This window comes from Melopsittacus undulatus, chromosome 10, assembly GCF_012275295.1.
Source record: "Melopsittacus undulatus isolate bMelUnd1 chromosome 10, bMelUnd1.mat.Z, whole genome shotgun sequence".
In the NCBI taxonomy this organism is placed as follows: domain Eukaryota; kingdom Metazoa; phylum Chordata; class Aves; order Psittaciformes; family Psittaculidae; genus Melopsittacus; species Melopsittacus undulatus.
The window spans coordinates 34,074,171-34,093,945 of record NC_047536.1 but is presented as its reverse complement, the minus strand read 5'-3'; the positions used below and the strand labels follow the sequence as shown (position 1 = coordinate 34,093,945).

Below are 19,775 nucleotides of genomic sequence, written 5' to 3'. Positions count from 1 at the left end.
ATGGGATCCTGCATCCCCATCAGCACCCATGGCACAGGGAGGGTACCACTGCATACTGCCTGATGGTCTCGGCTGGCATCCATGGCCCCCCCTGCCAACCCACCAGGCTCCAGCTTTGGGGTGAGTGGTCCCCTCATGCCAAGGGTGTGGAATGGCCCATGGAGGATGCTCAGCACAGCGTTGGCTTTGTTGGCATGTGCCTTTTATTGGCTGGTGGGGGGGAGAAGGGGCACAGGTCCAATGCTCCAGCTCATCCTTCCTGGTGCACAGAGGCCATTGCCCTCTACATCAGCCATGGTGTTTCCCAGACCCTGCTGTGCTCTGCAGCTGTGGGAGGGTGGAGGATATGTGTGTGTGTCCCCCTTGATTTGCCCCCCAGGAGCCTTGGGGTTGGACCCACAGCCGCACCATCAGCAGCCAGAGGGGTGGCACCGTCCCCTTGGTACCCGGGGTACCCTAAGGGATGGGCAGGTGAACCAGGGAGGGATAACTGGGGATGGAGACCCATGGTCCCCTGTGTGGATGAGGCAGGGATGATGCCAGCTGGAACGGGATGGGGTCGGGGGTGATGGCACCGTCCGGGCTGGCAGCATGGGGACGTGGGGCCGGGCTCTATAGGTCCAAGACCTCCCCTGAGTAGGCGCTGGGGTCCTCATCCGCCCGCGTGTTCACCTTGAACTGCCTCCGCAGGAATCCCCCATAGCGCTTCTGATTGTCCCACTTGAGCTTGGGCCGGATGCGGCGCATGAAGCCACCATAGCGCTTGTGCAGCTCCTGCCCCTCGGCCCCCATGGGCTGCTCCTGGCCCCCAGCCCCTGCCGGCCCCGGGTAGTCCTTCTTGCTCAGGCTGCCCTTGCTGTGTGCGCTCTGCAGGGACAGCAGCTTCCCCTTGGACATCTTCTTCATGAAGCCCCCATAGCGCTTGGCTGGCACCAGTGGCTGCTCCCCAGGACCCGGCTCCGGCTCTGCCTCCTCCTCCTCCTCCTCCTCCTCCCGAGGGGAAGGCTCTGTCCCCTCAGCCAGAGCCACCAGCGGGGCCAGGAGCGCCAGCGCCTTCCTGCACGTGTCCCACTCGGGGCCGGGGGGTGAGGAGCCCTGGCATTCCCACAGGCACATCTGCAAGACAGCAGCCCCAGGACCCCACTGGCATCACCGTGATGCTCTGGTGATCCCTGTTCTCCATCCCACCCTGCTTATGGGCTTCCCATAACCCAAGCATAGGAATCCACGTCCATTGTGATCCCAAGCTTAGTGAGGAGCTGCAGCTTGCCTGCTCCCATCACCCTGGGGTGCCTGCTCCCACCACCCTGGGGTACCCGCACCACCACCCCAAGCATCAGCACCCGTGATGCTGTGACTCACCAGGGGCCGGATGCTGGTCTCGGTGCCCTGGGTCTGTGCCGCACACAGGGAGCACTGGGTCACGCAGTCGGCTGATGCCACCGCAGCCAGGGAGAGGCAGAGCACCAGTGCCAGCGCCCACCGCACCATTGCACCCTGCAGCCACTGCCTGGGGGGGGAGACACACAGAGCCCATCACCCTCACTGTGCTGGCCCCATCACTGCCCCCCTTAGTGCAGGGCACCTTCCATCTGCACCTGCAGGGCTGCTCCTGGGGACGGGCACCAGGACATGGTGCCCGTATAACTCACCTCTGGGTGCTGCTCCTGGGTCCAGGCAGGCAGAGAAGGGGACAGGGGTGACTGTGGGGATGCTGTGGGATGTGATCACTCACCCTGGCTGCAGCCTGGTCCTTGGCACAAGCCCGGAACCTCTCAGGGCCGCAGGGCTATTGAGGTCCACAGAGACCATCATCCTATCCCATCCCATCCCATGCGATCCCCATCCCATCCCTCTCTCCTTCCGCACCATTGGAAAGAAAAGCCCCTTTTTGCCTTCACTGGTGAGTTTCTCTGCAATATTGCAATGACCACATCAGCATGGAGGAGATTTAACCACGGGCTCTCCCTCTTGGCCCTGGGGAAGAACACCGCAATTGCAGCCAGAAGCAGAAAGGGGACAGGGTGATGCCATCACCAGTTTTGAAGCCACCCCACACCTGCACAGCCCTGGTTCCTCTCCCACTACTGCTTCTGCTGGGCTGGTGCAGCAGAAGGAAGGGGGTAAAGCTGGATTCCAGGCTCAAGCCTACCTGCAAGCCAGGATCATCACCTCCCAGCCTGCCCGGAGCAGAGCCAGAGCCTCTCACCTCCATGGATGAGGGCTGAACTCACCGTGCAATGGCTGGAAAGGGGCTGTGCTGCTCCAGAACCCCTCAGCCAGGCTGGAGGGGACAGTGCCAGCCCTGGCTGCGGTGCCACAGGACCATGGTGCCACCGGGACCGTGACAGCCCTGGGTGCAAGAGCCAACCCCAATGGGATGCGCTGGCAGCGAGCCCCTGCCTACCTCCTTGCCTGTTTCATCTAGGGTGGAAAGACGTGACCCAGAGGGATCTGTTACACATTAATGACGCATATCAGAGACTATTGTATTCTCCAGCACTATCTGCTAATGCTCTGTAATTGGTCCTGATGAAGAAGTGTTAATGCCACGGTATTAATTCAGGCTCGATTAAAACTCCATTTGAATTATCCCTACCGCCGTGTGTCGCGCTCGCCGCATTCCCCTGCTGCACCACACAGCCTGGAGCATGGCACCGCAGCCGGTCCTGGCACCGGCATGGGCACGGAGGGACCTCAGCCAGCCCTGGCCACCAAGACACAGCAATGGCACCTTGGTACCGCACTGAGACAGCACCGATGAGCCAGGACCCGCTCAGGTAAGTGCCGGCTGCAGCACTGATGGGAATGAAGCTCCTAAGAACTGGAGCAGCATGCAGGGATCACACCATCAGTGCTCACCCCATGCTGCAGGTGCGACTGGCACTGCACAGCTCAGTCCCTGGCATTTCAGACATGGTGTGTCCCATCCCTGTCACCCGGCTCCATCCGGAGCACTCCATGGCACCCAGGGGAGCTGCAGCATGGCCAAGGACCCTCCATACCCAGGCACCCCAGAACACCCCACTCCAAATGTACCTTGTCCATCTCCCTGCTCCTGCAGCCAAGGCAGGGGGATGACTGGGAAAACTGGGACAGGAAAAGGGACAAAAGCAAAGGGCTTTGGATAAGAGCAAAAAGCAGCAGCACACAAAGAGGGGGAGAAGAAAAGCAGAGTTAGAGCTGGATCCTGCCTTACCTGGAGGAGCTCCAAGGCTCCAGATCCATCCCTCCTGCAGGAACACCTCGGTAGCAATGCCAGTGATGGGTCCCAGCACATCCTACCTGTGTCAGGCGCCTGCCGGGATCCCCTGTTCCCCATCCTGCTTCCACTCAGGTGCTCAGTGCCCAGGTTTGCTTTGTGTGGAAAAGCCCCAAGCTGCATCCACACACCCCAGGGCCAGTTACAGACCCAAGGGGGGACGGGGAACCCTGGTGTGTGCCAGAAAGCACAAGGACCAACCCTGCATCCTGATTAACCTGTGGTTATTGCTAGTGGGATGTGAGCAGCTCTCCCAGGTCTCTCCTCCCACACAGGTCTAACCCAGGCAGGCTGGGACCCTGCACGTATTGCTGGTGGAGAAGAAGAATCCCTTTCCAGCAGTTCCTTTCCTCACCTTTCAAAACGATCTGGAAGCACCTTCAGGATGAGGCTCTTCCTAAAAGACAACGACTTTTGGGACACAATCACAGCAAAACCCAAGCTGCTGCTTGAGAAGGAAACCTCCCTCCATCCTCTCCCCGGCCCCCTTTGTGCCTCTTAGCCCTGTGTGACCCGAGGCCAGATGTGGCATCGGCATGGAAACAACCCCAGCTGTGAGCCCATCGAGGGGACGAGGAGGACATCACCACAAGCCCCCCATGACCCGCTCCTGGACCACGGCTCAGATCTGCTTTCCGAGCCCCCTTTGGTGGGTGGCACCATGCGATGGGAGCGGGACCCCCTTTGGTGAGTGGCACCATGCGATGGGAGCAGGACCCCCTTTGGTGAGTGGCACCATGCGATGGGAGCAGGACCCCCTTTGGTGAGTGGCACCATGCGATGGGAGCAGGGCGCTGACCCCGGCTGCAGCCCTACCTGCGCTGTGCCCTCGACGAGCCGGGTCGGGACCGACGGATGCGCTCCCTCGGTGGGGCTCAGGCTGAGCCTCGCATCGGCGGTGCCGGCAGGGCCGCGGTGCCGCCGGACTCGCCCCCCGCCGCCTCTCACCCCGCTTTTATGGCCACGGAGCCTCCTCCTGCGGCGGGGCCCGGCTGCGCTCGGCGCCGTGGAGCCAATCGGGGCGAGGGAGGCTGTGAATAATCAGCCCCGCAGCATCCTCAGCACCTCCCGAGCAGGTTCTCCCGCTGTGCCAGGGGCTCCCCACGGTCCCCAGGCTGCCCCGAGGGCTGGGGTGTGTGTCCCATCACTGCGCTGCCACCGACAGCATCCCTCGGGGACCCCCGTCGGGGCCAGCTCCATCCATCAGGGCTGAAACTTGTGCCCCAAACACAGGAGGTGGCAGCTTGGGGTCCGTCTGCCCCCCTGGTTGTGTGCTGGAGGGGTTTTGTTGCTGGGGTGTGAATCCCCCCTGAGCACCACATTTAAATCCTGCCCAAGATAAGGGGGATGAAGCCCTGATTCCCCCCTGTGCCCTGCGCTCCACGCTGGAGAGGTGCTGGGGAAAGGTCTGAGCCCATCTGAAGTGACCAGGATGGGCAAAGGAGGGTCTTAACACACTGGGAAAGGCTGGTCCCCCCCTAGCCCCCCCAGCCTGGCTGCTGTCAGGCAGCAAAGCCCTTGCACAGAACCCCTCCATGTCCGCACCGTCGGGGCTTGGACTCCCCAGACTGCCCCTCTCTGTTCCTCCTCTTGAGGACAAGCCCACAGAGCTGAGTCAGAGGGGCAGGAGGACCAGAGTGGGAGGATGGAGACACCCCCCCACCCCCCCCCACCCCAGCATCCCTGCTCAGCCCCAATTCCTTCAAACACCTCCAAGCCTGATTTGGGGGTGAAGGAGGGCAGCACGGGGCAATACCAGACCCTCAGCCCATGCACCACTGTCCCCCCGCACCATGTCACGATAGAGGTGTGGGGCTGGGGGTCCAGGGCACAGACCCCACGGGTCGGGGCCAGCCGGTCCTGTTCCTGCACCGCCGGCAGCGCAGCCCCGTCCTCTCGCCTTGAAGATGGAGCTATTTTTATCGGAGCTCAAGAGGAATGTTTCCCAGCAACCTGCCTTTCTCCCCGGCTCCAGCAGCAGCTGCCGGACCCGGTGGCCCCTGCTCATCCTCCCAGTGCTGGTGGGGGGCACAGGGGCCACCCGCATGGCCAGGAGCTTCCACTGGGCACCCAGTAACCATGGCTGGATAGGCAGAGCAGCCTGTGGTCCCCTGTCCCCATGGCTGGTGCCACCTCTGCTAGCACCCATGTTTGGGTGCCAGGCTCTGCTCCCCAGAAAGCACATGGGGACCCCGCAGCTTTTGCCTGGAGGTGGATTTTAGCTTGCCCAGGCTGGGGCTGTAGCAGCTCTGAGGGACCAGGGGAGCAGGGGCAAGGCAAGGGCAGAGCATCCTGCATCTCCCCAGCACTGATGGAGGAGATATCCCCTGTGGGACCTATATGGGGGCAGAGAGCATCCATGGCCCCCTCATTGTGGTGAGCAGGGATGTGCAGGCACAGAACAATGCAGAGAACAAAAGCTGCAGATTACCCTCAGTCAGGGGCTTCCTGCATCCCCCAGGCAGGTTTAACCCTTGCTGCTGGGATTAGTGGTCCCAGGAGCAGCACAGCCACTGCGGGAGGGAGCATTTCTTACACCAAACCCATCCTTTCTGTCAAATAGCCCTCCCAGATCCATTAATCCTTTCCTAGAGCCTGGTCTCCTGGGGTCAGCCTCCTATTCTGAGGCAAATGGCTCCATGCAGGAGCAATAGCATTGCCCCAAAGGCTGGTGCCTGCCCGAGGACCATGGAGCCCAGAGGCAAAGCTGCTTCCAGCACCCCCTAAACCGAACAGCCCCGGGCGCAGCCACCTCCAATGCAGGGTAATTGCACAGGAGGGAGATGTGCTTCTGATGATGGAGCAGAACCCACAGGCATGAGAGAGAACTTGTTTGTGATAAGGTTCCTTCCTGATCACAATATTCCTCATCAGGGCTGATTCCCTTTGCTCCGGGGGGAGGTTGAGCGACTCCTGTCCCCGGAGCACAGCTGCTTTATCTTCTATGTGTGCCACAGATGTGCTGGGCTGGGCGAGAGGGTCCTCGTTGGGGCTGCTTGGGGTCCAGGCCGGTGGGGGGGGGTAACGGGGTCCTTTGGGAATGGAGCTGGGATCGAGCCCACCCACCAGCAAGTGTAATTAATGTTCATCTGTCGCTTCCTAATGGGAAAGTGTCTGTGAGTCACACTGACATTTCCCTGGGACAATGGGAATTAAGCACCTGGGTAAGAGCAATGAGCACTAATAGGAAAGTTAAGTTTCCATAAGTACATGAGTGAGGAGCGGGCTCGGTGAGGAGGGGGACGAGCTGCGCACCGAGAGCAAGTGGGAGGTAATGGCACCAACGTCACCCAGCGCTGCCACTCTGCCCGAGACCCCCAGCACACACAGGGTGCCCCGTTCCCATACTGGGATGGGGAAAACCATCCCTGCAGGCAGGATGCTGCTGGGGGAGCGTTTGAAGGCGGCTGCTCCGCTTGGCTCCTGTTGAGCTTTGTCCTATGGAGTGGGACAGGGGTTTTCCAGAAGCTCCTAAACGCTTGTTCTCCCTCCAGGCCCTAAACAAAGGCCAGGCTGCCATGGCAGGGCAGGGAGCTGGCTGGGTTGCAGGCAGATGCAGGCAGGGCAGGGAAGCAGCGGGTTTGCAAGGCAGCTGCAGGCAAAGGATGCCTGCGGCAGCTACACAGTAAGAAATGCACTGGATGCGTTTTGTGGGCTGCAAGAGACCCCGATAGCTCCATGGGGAGAACTGTGGGGATGAGCTGAGCCTGGAGGATGCTCCCAAACCCCCTTCGGAGTCATTCACTCTGATTGATCACAGCAGCCCCAATGAACCTGGTCTGGAGGCAGATGCCAGACGGGCAGGGGGAGGTCATTGCTGCAGTGTGGGGACCAGGACCCGCTCCAGCCCATGCGGGCACACGGTGACCCCCCTGCATGGGCAAAGAGGCACAAGTGGCCACTCGATGCTGGAGCCCACGTAACAGAGCGAGTCACGGCGCTGCCATCGCCGCCACCGGGAGCGCTGGGCTGCGGAACGGCCCCCGCACCCCCGGCCTCGGGGGGAAGTGGCTCCGTTTAAAAGCAAATGGAGCTCAAAGCATTTGCTGGTGCTGCAGCCTGAGCCGCAGAGGGTGCAGCCATCACCTGCCCTGCACAGCAGTGCTGGTGCCCTGCAGGGTCTGCATCCTCCTTGGGGGGACACCAGTGCGATGCAGCCGGAGCTGCTGCATGATGGCAGCGGCACATGTGTCAGGAACCTCCTCCATAAACCGGCTCTGCCGGTGCTCCCGTTGACCATCGCTGCCTGCTGCTAACGTCACCCGTGCCGGGATGGGAAAGGGGGGGAGAAGAGGCTGGGAAATGACATCTGATGGGGTTTGATGCCCCTTTTCCCCCTGAATCCATCTGCCCCCCCCAGCAGCAGCAGGCCCAGGGGCAGGATTAGACCCATCTACACTGCCTGGGTTGGATGGATGCTCATGGAGTCCCCAGCCGGGGATGAAGAGCAGTATGGGGACAGTGTGCGGGACACGGACCCCGTGCGGGGACAAGGCCACCCCACACCTCCTGCCGAGGGAGCAACGCGGCCAAACCGGCCCCACAGGAGCCGGGATCGAGGCCCGGCGGACACGGTGCTCCCATGGGGAGGGGTCCTCGCTGCACCCCGGGGCTCCCACCCCTGCCGTGTCCCGGTTCTGGCCACCGATGCGCTCCCCATCCCACGGGCACCGGGGGTCTCACAGCCCCGTAGCCCCGAGCCCAGGCACTGCGGGCTCCGGTGCCCTGTCACTGCCGCGGCCGGCACCGCCCATTCCCGGTGCACCGGCGGGGGGGGGCGGGTCCCCGTCCGTTACATAAGGATGACGTCATGGCGCCCCGCCCCCCCCCGCTCCCACGGCCCCGGCCCGGAGGCCTCCGCCGCGGCCCAGGTGAGCACCGGGGGCCGGGCCCGGCGGGGCGGGGACACCGGGGCCGGGGCGGTGGCACCGGCCGCCCGCCCCCATGACCGGCCTGTTTACACCGGCCCGGCGCGTACCACAGCGGCGGGGGGGGAAGGCGGGTGGTTGTCGCTGTGAGCCCCCTCCGCTCTGAGCCGCCCCGGCAGCGCGGCGGCCCCGTTACCGAGCACGGCGTTGGGGGCACCGGGTTCCCCCCCCCGAGGCCCGTCCCGGTGCCGGTGGGGTCCCGGTTCCTGGCTCCGTGCCCGCGCTCCCCCCCCCGCCGCCGTCATGGTTCGGCCCGCGCCGCCGCGATTGGCTGAGCGCTTAAAGGGGCAGGCAGCGCGCGCTTTTCCGCCCTCGCCGGCGCGGCGCATCCCGGGCCGCGGGGCGGGGGGGACGGCGGCGGCAGCGGAGCCCCCCCTCGGCTGCGCCATGGAGGCGGCGGACGGCGGCCGCCGAGGGACACAAAGGGCTGCGCGGCGGCGGCGGGCGGCTCAACGGGGCCCTATGGCAGCGGCGGCGGTGGCAGCGCCGGGGCCCGGCCCGGGCGGCGGCGGAGCCCCACGGTACAGCCTGCTGGCCGAGATCGGGCGCGGGGCCTACGGTGTGGTGTACGAGGCCGTGTCCGGCCGCAGCGGAGCCCGCTTGGCCGTGAAACGGATCCGGTGCGACGCCCCCGAGAACGTGGAGCTGGCGCTGGCCGAGTTCTGGGCCCTGACGAGCCTCCGGCGGCAGCACCCCAACGTGGTGCGCTTCGAGGAGTGCGTCCTGCAGCGGCACGGGCTGGGGCAGCGCATGAGCCACGGCAACAAGCGCAGCCAGCTCTACCTGCGCCTCGTGGAGACCTCCCTCAAAGGTACCCGACCCCCGCTTACCGGCAGCGGGGTCTGTGCTCGCTGGGACCGGGGGCACCCTCAGCCTTGCTCCTCAGCACCACCTCATTGCTCCGACCCCTCCTTGGGGGTCCCAGCTCTCTCCTTTGCACCTGAACTCATTGCCTCTCCTGTGTAACACCCCACGGCTCCTCTGTCCTGCCTCTGTCCCAGCCACACTCCCATCACCTGCCCCTGTGCTGCCCCAGCACCCCCGTTTGCTGCCACCCCTGTGGGACCCCCACTCAGCACCCCCTGTGCTGTGCCCTTGGGCTCTACCTCTGCATCCTCTTCCCTTTCTCCCCTTCCTCTTCATGCTGCTCCCAGGGGCACCTCTCTTGAAGCCCCCACCCTGTTCTTTAGCAGCCCTGCACCCTCCTTGTGGGCTCTCTCCTTTTGCCCTGCATCTCTGCAGCAGCGCATCCCTGACCCCTCCTCCTGAGGGACCCTATTGTCACTGCCAGGCTTGGATCCAGCCCTGGGGAGCATCCCCATGTGCTCACCTCAGCACTTACCCCTCTCCTGTGCACCCCTTCTGAGGCTCAGCACCACAGCCGCACAGCCCCTGACCTGCCCCACAACACACACATCCCATGGGGGCCTTCACTGGGCTCTGTCCTGCTCACACCAAGGGGACATCCCCCCTGTTTCTGCCTGACCACAGTCCTGTGTGCTCTGAGCCCCCCAGGGCTGCAGCCCTTCTGGTGCCCTCGAGCCCTTACACCTTTGGGACCATTCTTTGTGTTCTCCTGGCTCCCCCTGTGCTGGCTCCATGGGGACAGCCCTGGAAGCACCAGTGCCCATAGCCTGGGCTGACACCCCCGTCTTGCCCTGGGGTCCCTCAGCAGCATCATGGGGCTGTCAGGGGTCACCTTCTCCTCTCACAGCCGATAACTGTGATGGTGACATCTCCGAAATGCTCCCTTGCATCCTGTGCTGCTTGTCAGACCCAGCTCTTGCCAATGGGGTAAAGAGGTGGGAAGGTACAGGACCGCTGTCTCCTCAATGCCCCTGTGCCCCCCAGTTTCCAGAGCCAGCTCACCCCACAGCCTCCATCCCTAAACCTGTGTGCCAGCACTCCCATGTGCTCCTTGAGGAGCTCGGTTTCCCCATGCCCCCCGGTGTAGGCAGTCTCCAGACCCTGTGCCAGGCACAGACTTCACACAGGGCTGCCAAGAGCCCCATCCTTTGAGCAGCCATCAGGGTCTCAGACTGCCCCTACCTCTCCTGTCCCCTCTGCACTACTGGTGGAGCATGTCTGGACCTGCCTGGCTCTCCCCATGCGGACCTCATCCTGCTCTCCCCATGCATTCCACACACAATCACCCCCAGGAGGCTCCCCAAGGGCAGTGTCCTGATTTCTGCATAGCCTGGGTGCTTCCTTCACGTGCTCTCACAGGCACAGCTCCAGAGGAGCCAGCTCTTCCCTTTGGCTGTGTCCAGCTGTAGCAAGTCATGCTCTGTCTGCAGGTACAAGGTTTCTGGCTCCCTTTGTCCTCTCCACACCCTAAGCTCTTGGGTACCTGTAGGTCCCCATCTCTAGGGCGAGAACCCCCTGACTTCCCTTGTCTTTTGCTGCCCTGGTTCTGCTGCAGCCCTGAAGAGAGGAGCAGAGCTGAGCTCTCCATCCCAGGGCTGTTTCACTCCCCAAACCAGGATGTGTCCTCCCCTCCATCTGCCTTCTCCCTGTGTGCCCTGTGGGCTGTGTTGTGCTGGCCCTGGGCTGGGGCAGAGGTTGTGCTCGGTGCTCCTTTGGGTCTGATAGAGCACTGATAAGGCCAGAGGAGCCTGCAGGTCTGGTGTGTCCCTCCCCATGTGCAGCAGCAGGGCTGTGCTGTGCTGTGCTGCCGTGCTGCTCGGCACGACCGCAGCGGGGCTATTTAGAGGCCAGCACAGATGCTGTGCCAACGTGCCGGGGCTCAGGGCACGGCAGGGATTAATCAGCCTTGCTGCATCAGGAGCACCACTGCTGGGGTACCAGGCACTGGTGGGGCTCAGCTACAGCAGAGCCCAACCCCGCATGGTTTTAATGAGATGTGGGCTGGAGAATTGAAGGGCAGAGTGCAGAGAGGGAGCTGGAAGCCTGGAATGAGCATCAGGAGAGGCACATCCCTGAGCAGTGGTGCTTGGTGCTATGATACACGTGTACCTTCAGGGCTGTGCATGGCCGTGTGGCTGCCCCATCCCTGGCAGTGCTCAAGGCCAGGCTGCATCGGCCTTGGAGCAGCTGCTCCAGGGGTAGGTGTCCCTGCCTGTGGGAAGGGGTTGCAACTGGATGGGCTTTAAGGTCCCTTCCAACACCTATGATGCTATGAACCGTTGCTTTACCATGTTTTGCTGTTTATCACTCCTACATTACAAGGCCAAGTGATGCTCCAGTGGCAGGGAACACGATGTGCTGGGGGTGAAAGAGTCCTTCCCAATACAAACCAGGCTGGGATGATTCCCTGTGCTCCTCTTGTTGTTCCTAACCCAGAGCACCTTTGTGCTGCCAGCTCCCATCTCTCTGGTGCAGCCTCTTTGCACAGAGGGAGTCAGGGGTTACCTGTGGGGAGTGGGATGCTGGGTCTGCTGTCATTACACTGTTTTCTACCGGTGATACTAAGCAAACTAGAAGCTGTTAATGAGCTCCCAGGGTAGGTGGTGGGAGGCCTGCTGTGAGGATGGAGAGCTTGGTGAGTGCTGGCCTGTTGGGGCAGGGGATGCTCTCTTTGTGATGGAGAACAGCTCTGGCCTGTCTGCATCTCTTCAGCTCTTGGCTGCCTGACATCAGTTTGCAAACATCTCATCTTTAGGAAGCGCCTTGCCAGCTCTTTATGTTTAAAGCTGTTTGTTTTGAAGGTAGGAAGATGATTTAACAGCTAAAACACTTTCTGATTATAGAAAGAAAATGAGGAAATATTACTCTTGGCTGCAGCCTCTGTGAGCAGCGCTCCACCCAAAGTGAAGTGCATGGGGCTTGCAGCTACTGCTGCTCAGTGGCATCCTCCCTCTGCTTGCTGAGGCTCAGGGGCCAAGCTTCACATCAGAACCTTTGTTAGGCTAAAACCAAGCCTTGCCTGGTCCAGGTGAAGCTGGTGTTTGAGCCGTGTCAATGCTCTCACCCTCCCACTTGCATGCCATGGGGCTTGCTGTGCCCATCATGGTGGCTGAGGAGACCCAAACCCTTCTGCTCCCTCCCCATGGTGGGGCTCTGAGGAGCAGGAAAGCAAAGCTCTGTGTCCTGCTGGATGTCACTGGGGTTTAGCAAACCCGACTGGTGTGAGCTGGGGCTGTCCTGGCAGTGGGGGCTGAGCAGCCTCTGCTCAGTTTCCATGCTGTCATCCTGGCCTTGCCAAAGGGGGTGGCTCACACCAGAGCAGCTGCTTTTCCTGGGCAGTGTTTTGGCCTCTGGAGCCAACCTGTCCTGTGCTGCTCCCACTTAGCCTTTGGGTTCATGTGCTGAGCCCCCCTCCAGCACTGCAGGGGTCTCATTTAGGTCCTTTGTGTTTCCAGCCTGTTCATGCTCCCTCCCAACATCCAGACCTAGAAGATTGCTGAGGGCAGGAGGTTCAGCCAAATCTTGCTGTTGTTCCGACTTCCATTTCCATAGCAGTAGCCATGGATACAGACTGTTTGTGCAAATAACCAGTATTCCCACCCACACCAGTCGCTGACCATCACAGGGCTCGGTGCTCATCAGAGCCCTTGGCTTCACCTGCCCCTGGAAGTTTCTGCTTTACCCAGATGCTCTCTAGGGCTTTGCTAAAACAAAGCTCAATGCTGTCAAACGGGTGGAGTTATTCAAGTGCTTTCAGAACACTCTGGTTCCTTTGGGTGACTGGGACTGTGGCAGAGGCCAGTGGTGGCCTCCAGCCCCTCTCCCTTCTGGTGTTTGAGGGTTCCTAGAGCCCTGGTTGTGGGCAGGCTCTGCCTGTCCTCTTAGTGCTCTGTGTGGGTAAGCTGGGGTCTGGAAGTGGGGTTTGCATCCTGGCATCAGCCAATGGGGCTGGGTCTGCCACTGGGATTCCCTAGGGCAACCCAGGCTGTCCTGGGGAATACCAGTGGCAGACCCAACCCCCTTAGCTGATGTGATGCTGTTGCATTTCTCTCTGTGTCTGGTTATGTGCCAGAGTGTTTTGCCTTGGCAGGGGGCTTGTGGAGTAAATGAATTGGACCTGAGATGCTCTGAGCTTGAAGAGCTCAATGGGATGTCTAATGGAGGAAGAAGCTGCTTGGGGGGTAACATCAAGCACAGCCACTTACATCCATAAGTGTGGCTGAGATTGCACCCAGCAAACCTTATTTACTGCTTGGGCCTCCAGTTTCCTCTCTTTAAAGACTTGTTGGCACTATGAGAACTGTATGAAGTGTTTCTGAGCACAAACACAGTGCTTAAACACACGGGTTTAGTCTGAGAAGTGCCAGCTTTGACACTGGGGTGTCTGTTCTTAGCCAGGCTGGACTGGCACAACGTTAAGCCATGTATTTACCCTCAGTTCTACTAGGAAGGTATAAGCCAGTTTTGCCTCCTTGTCCTTGTATTGAGCAGTAGCAGTCATGTTTCTCCTCCTTGGTAGCTGGTGCACTGCTGTGTTTTGAGTTTCAGGCTGGGAACGGTGCTGATAGCACTGATGTTTTGAGTTACTGCTTGGGTGTTTGGTTTGTCCAAGGCCTTTCTGAGCTCATGCTCTGCCAGGGAGGAAGCAGAGACAGGACACCTGACCCAGGCTAGCCAAAGGGGGATTCCATACCATAGCACATCATAGCTAGGATGTAATGGGGAGAGACCCAGAAGGGCTGGAGCTCTGGGGGGATGGAGGAGGTATAGGTCGGTGCTCGGTCGGGCAGGGTGGGGTGAGTTATGGGTTGGTGGCTGGTGAGGTGTTGTATTCTCTTCACTTGTTATTGGCTTTATCATCATTATTTGTAGTAGTAATGGCAGTAGTGATTTGTGTTATACCTTAGCTATTAAACTGTGCTTATCTCAACCCGTGGGGGCTGCATTCTTTGGATTCTCCTTCCTAACTCTCCAGGAGTTGGGGGAGCAAGGGGGGGAGTGAGTGAACAAACTGTGTGTGGACTTGGTTTAAACCATGACACTCCTGCAGCAGAGCTCAGGTGGGAGCTTTTGTTCACATAGAACTGATATTTTTCCTATGGACTTGCTGCTGTTTGTGCCTTTGGTCTCTGCTGCTTTGGCTCTCAGAGCCCAGCGAGAATTGCCTGATGGTAGCACAGGAAAATAACCCTCTGGTTCGAGTCCCCTGCAAGCATCTGAGAGGATGTGTGCTTGATCTCACTCGTGTGTGTGTGCATTGCCTGGAGCAGGTCCCTGATGCAATGGGCTGAGATAAAGGTCATGCTGGTGCATGGCATTCCATGGAAACCTAGAGCAGTTGAAGCCACAGCAGTGCCACCATCACTGCTGGTACCTGCAAGGGCAGCAGATCCCAGTCATGTTCCGAAAGCCCTTAGTGTCCACATAAACCAGATCCATTCCTTGCCTGTGCTGAGTTAGTGTGCACATAAACTCACGCTTGCTCTTGTCCCTTTTCAGGTGAGAGGATCCTGGGCTATGCAGAGGAACCTTGTTACCTGTGGTTCGTCATGGAGTTCTGTGAAGGAGGAGACCTCAACCAGTACGTGCTCTCACGAAGACCTGACCCAGCCACCACCAAGAGCTTCATGCTGCAGCTGACCAGTGCCATTGCCTTCCTGCACAAGAACCACATTGTCCACCGGGACCTGAAGCCAGACAACATCCTGATAACAGAGAAGTCTGGAACCCCTGTCCTCAAAGTGGCCGACTTTGGGCTGAGCAAGGTCTGCGCTGGCCTCACTGCTCGGGGCAAGGAGGGGGGGCACAGGAACAGGAATGTGAATGTGAACAAGTACTGGCTGTCCTCGGCTTGTGGCTCTGATTTCTACATGGCCCCCGAGGTCTGGGAGGGACACTACACTGCCAAGGCTGACATCTTCGCTCTGGGCATCATCATCTGGGCTATGATTGAGAGGATCACTTTCATTGATGCAGAGACCAAGAAGGAGCTGCTGGGGACCTACATCAAGCAGGGGACTGAGATTGTGCCTGTTGGGGAAGCGCTGCTAGAAAACCCAAAGATGGAGCTGCACATCCCTCAGAAACGCAGGACTTCCATGTCTGAGGGGATCAAGCAGCTCTTGAAAGACATGTTGGCTGCTAACCCGCAGAATCGACCTGATGCCTTTGAGCTTGAAACCAGAATGGACCAGGTTACATGTGCTGCTTAAATTCAGGGCAGGGCACCGCCGTGCTTTGCAGCTGGGTAAGTGATCCTTAGGTTCTGTGCTCTTCTGTCCCCTGTACCAGCCCGATAATGTACTTTGTAGTGACACAAAGGAGGCTTTTATGTTCCCGGAGCTATTTCTATAGTGACTCATCAGAGCACTGCTGCTGAGGTTTTTTCCACCTATTCTACTGCAAAAATAGAGGTGGGAAACAGAATTAACAGCTCCGTGTCCCACTGCTGCCCAAAGGACCAGCAGGGCTGGGCAGGCATCCTGCTCCTCTGAGGTCCTGGCTAGTGCATGGCAAAGGGATCTGCACGCACCTTCTGACCCCAGCCTTGGGTACTTCAGTCTCTCCCAGGGGCAGGGATGGAGCTGCCAGTTCTGCCTCTGCTATGTGGAGTGTAGCATCTGATTTCTAGGCCTGTGTCTGCTTACAAATCAGTGCTTAGCCTGAGCTCAGCTCTGTTCTAGCAGAGTCCCCTCCCTTCTCCCACCAGCTTGGTTTCCAAGTAGTCCCAAGCTCAGAGGTCCTGGTTCTGAGGCCTGGGTGCTCATACATGGTCTGGAAGGGACTCCAGGGACATGGGGTGGTTGGCAGTGTCATTAAGCAGTGATGCTGAAGGGCGGGGAGGTGTTGCCTGCATGGCAAAGCAGTGTGTAAACAGGAGCTGTTACTAGGGATTGTCCTGGCCCTGCACTTCAATTGAAGTGACAAAAGACTGATTACAAGGGGTGAGGTCTTCCCAGCCTGGTTCTTTCTCAAGCTGCTGCAGAGCTGCCTGAGCATTGCTGGTCACAGGAGCCTGTGTCAGGCTCCCAGCCCTGCCCTCACCCCAAAACCACCCCGAGCCTGTTGGACCAGAGCAGACCACAGGTACAGGAGCACAGAGGGACAAGCAGGCTGGCCCATGCCCAAGAACGAGCCTCCAGCAGCAGGAACGTGAGGGCATTTGGGCAGGTTTTGCTAAAAAAGCCTCATTTCTGCCCACCTGAGAGTTCCTGAGCTTATGTAAAGCAATGTCCTGCCCATCCCGTGTTTGTGTGTGTGTGCCCAAATAAGCTTTGTGCCCTATGCAGAGCAATAAGGATATAGAAGTGGAAAGGCTCACGGGGTGGGTCTAGTTCTGTCACTGCTGCTTTGTCCAGACTGGCCCACAGACCGTCCCTGTTATAAAAGATTTCATTCTAAAATGGAATATTTAAGGCCCTGAAGGTCTCCAGCACAAGGAATTGATGGGACTGCTGCTGCCTGGGGCTGCTCCCAGTGCAAGTGTGGGCTGGGGATTAGGGTGGGGAGGTAATGGGTGTGAAGAAGTCCTGGGGCAGGAGCAGGGCTCCCTTCCTTGTGCCCCAGGGCCAGGCGTGGGTCTCCTCTGCCTGCTGTGTGGCTGAGGGTCTGCTGGGGCTGTGCCCATGTGCAGTGGCTCTGTGCTGCTCAGTTATGCAACCAGCCCCTGCCCTGCGGGGAAGCTTCATCCTGCAGAATAGTACATGCAGGGATGACAAACACCGAGGGACAGTCCTACCCTGGGGCTGTTTGCTTAAAACCCAGCTGCCTCCTGCAGCACCCCCCCCATCTGCAGCCCTGAGTCTGCACTGATCACACAGTCCATGACGCAGCTGCAGCAGGGATGGATGCACTTGCATAACAGTGTGCCCAGATAGGAGCCCAGCACCAGCCATCTGCTCTCTGCACACCCAGAACATTCCTCTGCCTTCTTTCTGGGATGGCAGAACATTCACTGTGCTTCCTATAGGGTTTTCCTGATGGGTTGTGTCGTTGTGCATCCAAATCAACCGACCTCTGGCTGTTATTAAAGGCAGGTCTTAAATTGGAAACCTGCTTGAGAAGCTTAAAATGGGATTTAGAGCAGGGCCTGGATTCTGCTCCCAGGTAATTTAAGTTGGCCAAGAAACTCGTGTAACCCCTTCTAACTCAATTGTGCCACTGGTGCATAGCTTATGATGCTGCTGGGTCATGCAGTGGGTCATGTTCTTAGGACAGCTTCAGCCCTTGGTTTATGTCATAACCTGGAAAGCTGGAACCCTCCCTGAGCCAGGCAATAGGAATCTTGTTTGTTCTTTGGTGTGTCACTGGCCTCTTCTGGTTTTGCTTCATGTCCCAGCAGCTTTGCCTTTAACTCTGCTATGGATGCTGCACACAAACCGGTACCCTTCTGAAATGCAGGTGTGGGTGTCAGTTCTCAGCCAGGGAAGTGTTTCTGGCTTGGTTTCTGCTGGAGATGAACCTTTTATCTCCTCTTATCCCCTTGTTCCCCTTCCCAGCTCTGGTCCAGTAGAGGTGAGCAGCATTTCCCTAGGCAAAATGAAGTTGCTCCCTTCATTTGCACACTGTGCCGAAGGCTGTTCCCAAAGGCATGCCAAAAGACAAAAGCCTTTCTAATACAATAAGGCAGGGGCTGTATTGGGCTGATAATGGTCTGTTGATGGCTGTGTGATGGCCCAGCTCTGTGACTGCCCCCCACTCTAAGGAGTATTTCACCCCCTTCTTGTCCTTTGGAGGAGGTTGGGGCTGTTTTCCTCTCTCCTTTCCTGCAATGTGAGCATCTTTGTGTGTCTTTGGTGGCTGCCCTCTTGAGTTACCCGGGGTAGATTTGGCCCTCCCATGGATGCTGCTTCAGTGGGGTTGTGCAGTGTGGGTTGGACAAGCTTTAGACGTGAAAGTGCTGGGTTACCTCTGCTACCACGCAGACCTCCCATCACTGCCATGGCCCACACATTGGGGGTGCTGGATGAGGACCCCGCAGGCAGCTGCTGCTTCATCCTGCTGATGCTGAATGAACGTTCGAGCTGATTAAAAACCCTAAATGGCATCAGTGCAGGGAATAAGAGCTCTCGAGCCAGCCCCTGGAACAACGTGCGTCAGTGGGGTGAGCTGTCCTGCCTCTGAGCTGCCAGTGCTGCCCCTGGGAAGCACAAGTGGAAGCATGGCCCTATCTGCCAATGCAGCTGCACCACTGTCCTGGTGTCCTGGTGCCTCTTTAATGGCATTCCCGAGGGCCAAGGGATGTGAGCAGTTTGCTGGGCAGTGGCAGCTCTTCAGCAGGTCTCTCCTGCTGCTCTGTTTGGTGTCTCTGCAGAGCCCCTTGCCTGCTCCTGGTGGGAAAGGACCTGCTCCTGCAAAAGGGGGGCTAAATTCAGCCCCCATATTGCTGTTTTCCATGTAACTGAGCTCACAGCTTAGGTTTGGGGGGAGATGGAACTCCTGTTAGCTCAGGAGCTCCCTCCATCAGGTGGGTCCCAGCTTTCACTAAGCCATCCCTGATGCTCCCTGGCCTCAGCTCTGCTGGTCCAGCCCCTGATGGCTGGGACACCCTGAGTGATGCATTTCCAGCCCAGGAGTGACCTTTGGGCACATGTTCCTCTTCTGGCTCCATCCCTGCTGCTGGATGGGCTATCACAAGGAATTACCTGTGTTGCAGACAATGCAGGTGGGAAATGCTGATGGGTTATGTGCAGAGTTGGGGGATTTCTGCATCCCTCATTTGGAGGACAGGAGGCTGCAGTGCCAGGGCTGTGGGTGAGGATGCAGCACCCTTGGTACTGCATAGCCAGGGGGGATGCTGTGTGCTGGGGCTTTGACCTGCCTGTTAATCCCCAGCACTGAGCATCCTCTTGGGCCGGTACAGCCCATCCTGCTCCTCTTCCCATTGCACAGAAATGGATTTTCACCTCCTCTTGCAGAGCCACTTGAGCAGCTGAGCTGCTGCTGCTGCATAGGGTGAGCAGTGCAGGCTGTCCCTGTTATCACAGCGTGTTCCACCTCCCAGTGAAGGACCCGGAGCTGGCATCACGTGGAACCTCAAGGCTGTAACACTCATCCTTGCTCCAGCAGGGCTGTCACTGCAGTGAATCCCATGGGATGAGGCTGCCTCCAGCACCAATCCGGTTACCTCTGCACCTTCCACCCAGTGCAGTTGGTGTGGGCATTGCTGTTTGGGGCTGGGTAATGAGAAGCTGTGCACTCACTTTGAGTCCTCCCAGACCATTGGGATGCTTTAAGGCTTGGGAATGAAAGGAGAGGTGCAGGGAGCACATGGAATGAGCGATGCTGGTGCAGGCTGGGTTGGTGGCAGGGGGAGGGCTGGCAGGGCATTGTCACAGTGCAGTAACTGGCACAAAGCCACTGACATACCTGACCCCTCTTTCTCCTCTCTTGCTTTTCTTGTAGGTTTATTTACCAGGGACCCATGATCTCCATTATTTACATGCAAGGAGGGCAGCTGAAGCTAAGGGAGGATGATGAGGATGATGATGATGATACTGAAGATCTCCGGTGTGCAGGATCTCTGGCAATGTGAAATCTTGGGGTGTTACTTTCTGTTGGGATGGGGTGTTCTGGGGGCACGGGAGGAGGATGCAGGGGCCTATGGAAGAGCAGCAGTCATGCTTGTGAGACTTAAACACAATCCAGAGAGCAGAGCTGCCCTTGCCCAGCCCTCCCCTGTCTCCTGTGTTGCCATTTGACTCCATAGATGTCTCTAG

General features: G+C 59.0%; 2 protein-coding genes across 4 annotated transcripts; one reads left to right on the top strand and one right to left on the bottom strand.

Moving 5' to 3' along the window:
* Positions 1–185: 185 nt before the first annotated feature.
* Positions 186–4,178, bottom strand: PDYN (prodynorphin). 3 transcript variants are annotated; one of them, XM_034067277.1, is made up of 3 exons: positions 4,079–4,178; positions 1,363–1,510; positions 186–1,116 (listed from the first exon to the last, which is right to left on the bottom strand). In XM_034067277.1, exons 2-3 carry the CDS (start codon positions 1,489–1,491, stop codon positions 613–615), a joined length of 633 nt encoding a protein of 210 aa, XP_033923168.1. In that variant the 5' UTR covers positions 1,492–1,510; positions 4,079–4,178; the 3' UTR covers positions 186–612. The 3 variants fall into 3 exon arrangements, with proteins under 3 accessions (XP_033923168.1, XP_033923169.1, XP_033923170.1); XM_034067278.1 differs by lacking the exon at positions 4,079–4,178 and adding an exon at positions 3,618–3,870; XM_034067279.1 differs by lacking the exon at positions 4,079–4,178 and adding an exon at positions 1,653–1,776.
* Positions 4,179–8,424: 4,246 nt separating this feature from the next.
* STK35 (serine/threonine kinase 35) lies at positions 8,425–19,610 on the top strand. The gene is made up of 3 exons (XM_034067276.1): positions 8,425–9,001; positions 14,557–15,304; positions 19,462–19,610. Exons 1-2 carry the CDS (start codon positions 8,434–8,436, stop codon positions 15,267–15,269), a joined length of 1,281 nt encoding a protein of 426 aa, XP_033923167.1. The 5' UTR covers positions 8,425–8,433; the 3' UTR covers positions 15,270–15,304; positions 19,462–19,610.
* The last annotated feature ends 165 nt before the right edge of the window (positions 19,611–19,775 follow it).